Raw genomic sequence first — 6191 nt, forward strand, 5'->3', positions numbered from 1 at the left:
TCAGTCCAGTATACAGGTCAAACTTCTGTGAGGGCTACTTTATGTGTTTTAATTAGCTGATGAGGGCTGTAGCTTTAAACAATAAAATGCCGGGGATGCTTAGACATGCCAGATCAAAAGATAAAAATGGAAAGACAAAAAAGGAGGGTAGGGATGCGCATAAGCTGAATCATAGAGAAAATATTTCCAATAGATATGGGAAGGACTTGTTGAGACAGTGTTTGTGCACACATATACACAATATTGACTTCAGGAGTCTTCACAAGCATCTGGGCATCTTTGAAAGATTCCATATACACTCAAGTTTTTGGGAACCCTCATCCTCTTAATCAGGCGATCAGTGAACTGAGATGAGTCACAGACAAAAGGTGGAGCTATCCAGCACCTATTGGGGGCCGTGTCATATGACTGGTTGGACCATAAGCAACATTCAGGGATGATGGGAATTGTGGTTTAGCAACTTCTGGAGGGCCACAGGTTCATCAACCACGGTCTAAAGAGTAGTGATGGGGCCACTCTCTTAAATGTCTAAAACTACCTAACAGCATCATGAAGGATCCAGAATAGAGTGTTTTCAATAGTCATAGCTTGGTTGTAGAAAGTCTGTCCCTGAAGACCCATCAAAGGTCAATGCTGTGGAACTTCTCAGGATCAGTGCAGACCCTTTTGATCAAGTATAAGCCAAATGTCTGTCCCACTGAATTAATATTTAATTGTTAGTACATGTTAGATGTGGACCTTTCCAATTCATGTCCAAGATTTGCTGTTCTGTGGCCCTACTTGGAGGTGCACAAGTTCCTTGATTCAATACTGTCTTTGACCTGTGCTGGGAGGGAAGCAGGTACACTGACTGGCATCAGCTTTTCAATATCTCAGACATGGGATATTCCCAGCCCAATCTGAAGATGCCTGGGATTGTACCTGGGACCCTTTTCAGGCACAGCAGATACTCTAACCACTGAGCTGCAACCCTTCCCCTAAATGAAAGATCAACAGGAATATGTGTAAACACTGCACAAGGAAATCAGGATGAATGTTCATTCTCATATAACTGCCTGTCAATGAATTCAAACGAATGCTCAACAGATACCATAGAGTCTAACCTCTGCACAAGCTTGGGCAAGTAAATTGAGATGAGTGCTGAATAAACAGGTCTTATCTGGAGGAGCCCCCATTAGTTTGTGTTCCTGCTGCTACTGCTCCTGGGCCTGAGTTCCCAGCGCTGCCCCTCTCCACATCAACACCTCTCTAAGGAAAAAAGGAAATGGTTCTCTTGTTTCCTCTTGACTTTGCATGACTAACTCAGCATGCAGTGATGACTTTGGGGGTTACAATGAAGGGTCAAGCCATACTTGATCAAACAGCAGGGCTGACATGACAGCAGGACAGAAGGGAAGACACCTCCTTGTTAACAACCCAGAGCTAATGAACCTTTTCCTCATTGCCTAAATGGGCATAAATAAATATACATACTCTGCGGGGGGGGGGAGGCAGGGGGAACACTGGTTTTGAAAAAAAGGAGTCCCAAAAGAGCATCATGCCCCAATGAAGGGAGTGGTGACTATCCCAGATGGGACCAGAAGGTCCTGCCCCCACAGCTGCCCATTCTTACCCATGCCATTGACATGGAAATGAGGACAAATTGATGGGAGACATTTCCATTGTAATGGATCTGTGGCAGGCAGGCCCACCCAGCCAGCCATCCACTGCCAGAATTATCCATCCTCCTCCTGCTGCCTGGAGGAAATGCTTGCAATGGATCACAGCACCAGGCCCTGGCTAATAAGATTAAACGGGCCATAAATAGCCCTTAATAGAGTGGAACAGCTCCCACATTCCCCTCCTTGTCCTGAGGCTTGCTTTACCTTTTTCAGAAAAAAACTTATGAAAGTGGCAGGATATCTGAACATAGCCTATAGTTCAGATATTATTAATTAATTAACCTGTCCTTCACCATAAGACCCCAGGGTGGATTACAGCAAAAAAATATAATACAACAAAACAAATAAAATAATCCCATGTTTTCAGTCTGACTGGATTTCTCCTGCAACTTAAGATTTGTTGTTCATTGAATATTTATTTAATAAGCATGTGAGTTCACAAATTTTAAACATTAAAAACAGGGTTGCTCATAATAAGTCCTCAGAGGAAAATATCCACAGTGCCAATGCCACATACATTTGAATTTACAGAATTCATTGTGAGGAGCAATGCAGTTGCAGAAAGATATGAGTAAGTGATGTGCAGTAAGGGCTGGAGGTCATGAATAGAGGTCACAAAGAACAGACAGGTAGACATGCATGGCAGAGATTCTATCCTCACGACAGAGATATTTTTACAGGCAGTGTAATCATAACTTGCATGAAGACAGTATACAATACAAGTATGTGCATCAAGCATCCAGCCAGATAAAAGGGTATTTCAATTATACATTAGTGTTCAGCAGATATAGAACTCTAAACATGCAGCCAGTGCCTTTGAATAAAGATCATTTGCTAGATAATACATTTTCACTTTGTAGAGGGCCTGTCATTGCGGCAAACCTGTGCTTTAGATTCTCCCATTTCAATCTCAAGTGATATTCTATAGAACCAGCTTCTTTCAGAATTCCTCCAAGCTCCTCTACATATGAGGCATCCATTGCTGCTCTCTCACTTTACTTACCAAAAATAAAAATCTGTAGTTAATATAAAGCTACAAATTAACATTAATTTTTACTGATGTCTGCTGGTACCTACTCATTCTGCAAACATTTCTGCAATAATAATGTAAACATGCAACTGGATATATATATATATATATATATATATATATATACACATACATACATACATACCGGTATGTGTCTCATTTTTTAGGTAAAATTTTGTATTTAAAATATTCCTAACTCACAGAATACATAATTGTAGACCCTATATAAAAGACAGTTACTTGTAATGTCAATATGTAAGGAGATCAGAACAAAATAATTATTTTAATTTCAAAGTAATTATACTGTATTATGAAGTGTCACTAACAGAGGATAGGTCTACGCATAAAGCGAAGAGCAAATGTCAAACACTGAAGTTGTTCCAGATAAGGAGCAATAGTTTGTTGGTTTAATGTTTTAATTAATAAAAAATTCACAAATACCACTTTGAAATTATCAACAATTTAGCTGAATATTTGTTACACTAGCTGGATAAATACTATAAAAAATAAATTAATAAAACAGTATACTTGCCTTAAAATATGAACATATTTTGATAATAGAATATTTATTTCTTTGGTTGTATCTGTTAATATAAATATTTGTTTTAGTAAAAAGTAGATGTAAAGGTTAATTAACTGATATTTATTACAAGTTGATATAATTTTATATACGTCACCATTCAAAACTTTTTCTAGGGCTTCAGTTTTGAGAACTGCCTGGGAGCTTTCAGAAAGAGACAAATCCATTTTCTCAAAAGAAGACATTTGTGGATTTTCTGAAGATTCATTCTGTCAACAGAAAACAAACAATGGAAAGCTGGAATAATCTTTCAGCCTTGCAGAACTATGCACATACTTTTTTCACACCACACTTACCACATAATATGTGACTGTATGTGTCACAGAAATGCATTTTTGCAAAAGAAAAAGAACCAAAACAGAAACTGCAATCATTTTACATTTAAAAAATAAAAATGGCTATTTAAAACTGCTCACCTTTTCTTCATTTTTACGTTTTTTTCTATTTTCATCAGACTTTACTAGGTTACTTGTCATTGTTACCTGATAAAAAATGTAATGTCATATTTGATAAACAATATTTTTTTCCTGTGAAGGTATTGCAATATGTAACTACAAAATAATATCACAGTGCTGTCCTTACTCTAAGAAAACTAGACAGGGACAAATAACTTGCATAGTGACCAGTCCCAAGGTCTGTATTCAGGCAACAATTTTTATTTTACATGAATGGCACTGTTAACAGTTGTACAATTGTTTCCTAGAACCTATCACCCATCACTCACTGGAAACATTACAGTTTGAAACATGGAATAGATCAAAAGCAAGGAAAAACAAGAACTGCTGTTTAGGAAAAGAGTGAAATGGTATTTATTTGGAAATGAGGTTGGGCAGCTCTACTTAAACATATTGGCCCATCAATACTGAGAGGTTGAGCAGATCTAATCAGTTTATTTCATTGTGATGACCACCGTATGTTTCATATTTTCATTTGAATGTGCAGTCAAAGGAGTACAGGAGAGCTTTCCAAACTGTGTTGCAACACGTGTGTCGATTGCAGCGTGTAATTTTGTAATGTGAAAGCTCCCCGTGCTCCTCCCAGCGCTGGAAAAGGGTTACTTTAAGCTCTGGTTTGCTAGTAAAGCTAATCATGGGGGGGGGGGAATGAATCCCTCATCGACATGGACAAACACGCGCTCTTCTTATTATTAAATGTAAACATCCTCCAATGGACACCCTTTAACTTTTATCATCTTTATATGCGTGCGTGTGTTTCCATACGCTCCCTCCGCCCCTCGTGTGAATGCACCCTATGGGAGTTTTCCCGCATTTTCGCCCCCTCATCACCTCACACCCCCCTTAAATATGAGGTGGAGAAAGAGAGAAGAAGACCTCTCTGCGGATCCCCGCTTCCGAGCATGCGCATTCCCTGCAGCGTGGGGAATAGGCGGAGCGAGGGGGGCACGCGCCGCAGGGCTCAGCTACCCCTCCCTCCTCAAAATTTTTCTGGTGACCGTTAACGATCGGCTCGTGCTCAGGGAGTTTTGGCGGGAAGCGCGTGTCGTGTTTGCTCTCCTCAGCTCGGGAGAGAGAAGTCGAAGCAGAATAACGGTACAAATTGTATTTAAAAGAGTTTAGTTTGTAGGCAGCAAGCACATTTGAGGCAGGCTTCCTGTATAGGAACTATGAAAAAAGTTGTGAACCCCTCCCTCAGAGCCAACTCAGGTCTCCTTTTATCCTGGAAGTTTATATATAATTACCTTGTTCACAAAAGCTTATTTAAAGTCTTACTCATACTCAAAGTCAGCCCGTTAAAGTGAATGGAGATGACTAACTTTTCCAATTCTGTGAAGAATTTAGTGGGATGCGACCCAAAAACAAGTAGCCACGTTGACTCATTTGAGAAAGGAGAAGGCACAACAATAAAGTAATACTGAGGACCAACTTTTATCAGGACAGCTTATGGGTTATTTACCCTTCAGCGACTTTTGAAACCAATATGAAACTCCCAGTTTGTTTAGCTGTCATTTAAAAAGCACAGAAGCAACATGCTGCCCGTTCAGTTTGTTGGACCACATTAAACACCTATTTTCTCATAATTGCCACATACACAAAATTGCACACTGCTCCATATTCTTAATCGAGGATCACTCCTTGCAGATTCTGTTTTCAGAATTACAAGAAGAACAAATTAGAATCAACTCATTCAAAGCAGGCTACTGTAGTTATTTTTGTTTACCACATTTAAATCCTAGCTTTGCTCTCTTCCAAAGATAATCTCCCCCTCCCCAGTTTATCCTCACAATAACCCTTTGAGGTGGGCTAAACTGAGATACAGTGACTGGCCCAAAATCACTCAGTGAGTATCATGACTGAGTGCAAATTTGAACCCTTGGCCTTCCAGGTCCTAGTCTAACAAACTGCTACACCCTGCAACAACCCATTTGTGCTTACAAGTTTATTGTCAGAGCTGTAACAAGAACATGTGTTAATGGTGTAGAATTCACCATGTTTATGTATGCTTATTGTGTGGGGAATCTTATCTGTGTTACTAGATTTTGCAAACTGGGAATTCATGTGCCTGTTATACCAGATTAATCCACACACAGATTGAAAGTGTGTTTGTGGCATGTTACTCAGCTTCTAAATCTTTCCAGAAACAAATGAAAATTGCAGAAGACAGAAGTACTGTATAAGAGACCACTACAGCAGTATTTCTTAGTTTTAAATGTTGCATAATAATTACTTTTTCCTACCAGCAGGTGGCTTCTTCACTGAAACTTCTGTGTACTGACACCTCAATTGTTGAGGGATACCCTTGAGGTGACTGCAGCTCCATTTCCGGAAAATGAGTTAAGATAGATGCAAGACAGTGCAGAAACCTGTGAGTGGAGAAATAAATCATGCATTAAACAATCGGAAAAGGTTTCTGACACAGAGCTCGGACTGCCAGCTTCTGAAGTGAAACATTTGGAGTCAAT

The 6191-nt window shown here is 39.5% G+C and overlaps 1 protein-coding gene across 1 annotated transcript; it reads right to left on the reverse strand.

Annotated features, from left to right (window-relative positions):
• Nucleotides 1–2057: 2057 nt before the first annotated feature.
• Nucleotides 2058–4698, reverse strand: TEX12 (testis expressed 12). Its single transcript, XM_081201775.1, has 5 exons — nt 4558–4698; nt 3688–3753; nt 3369–3480; nt 3224–3275; nt 2058–2654 (listed from the first exon to the last, which is right to left on the reverse strand). Exons 2-5 carry the CDS (start codon nt 3745–3747, stop codon nt 2489–2491), a joined length of 390 nt encoding a protein of 129 aa, XP_081057901.1. The 5' UTR covers nt 3748–3753; nt 4558–4698; the 3' UTR covers nt 2058–2488.
• Nucleotides 4699–6191: the final 1493 nt, after the last annotated feature.

This window comes from Podarcis bocagei, assembly GCF_964188305.1.
Source record: "Podarcis bocagei genome assembly, chromosome: 1".
Taxonomy (NCBI): domain Eukaryota; kingdom Metazoa; phylum Chordata; class Lepidosauria; order Squamata; family Lacertidae; genus Podarcis; species Podarcis bocagei.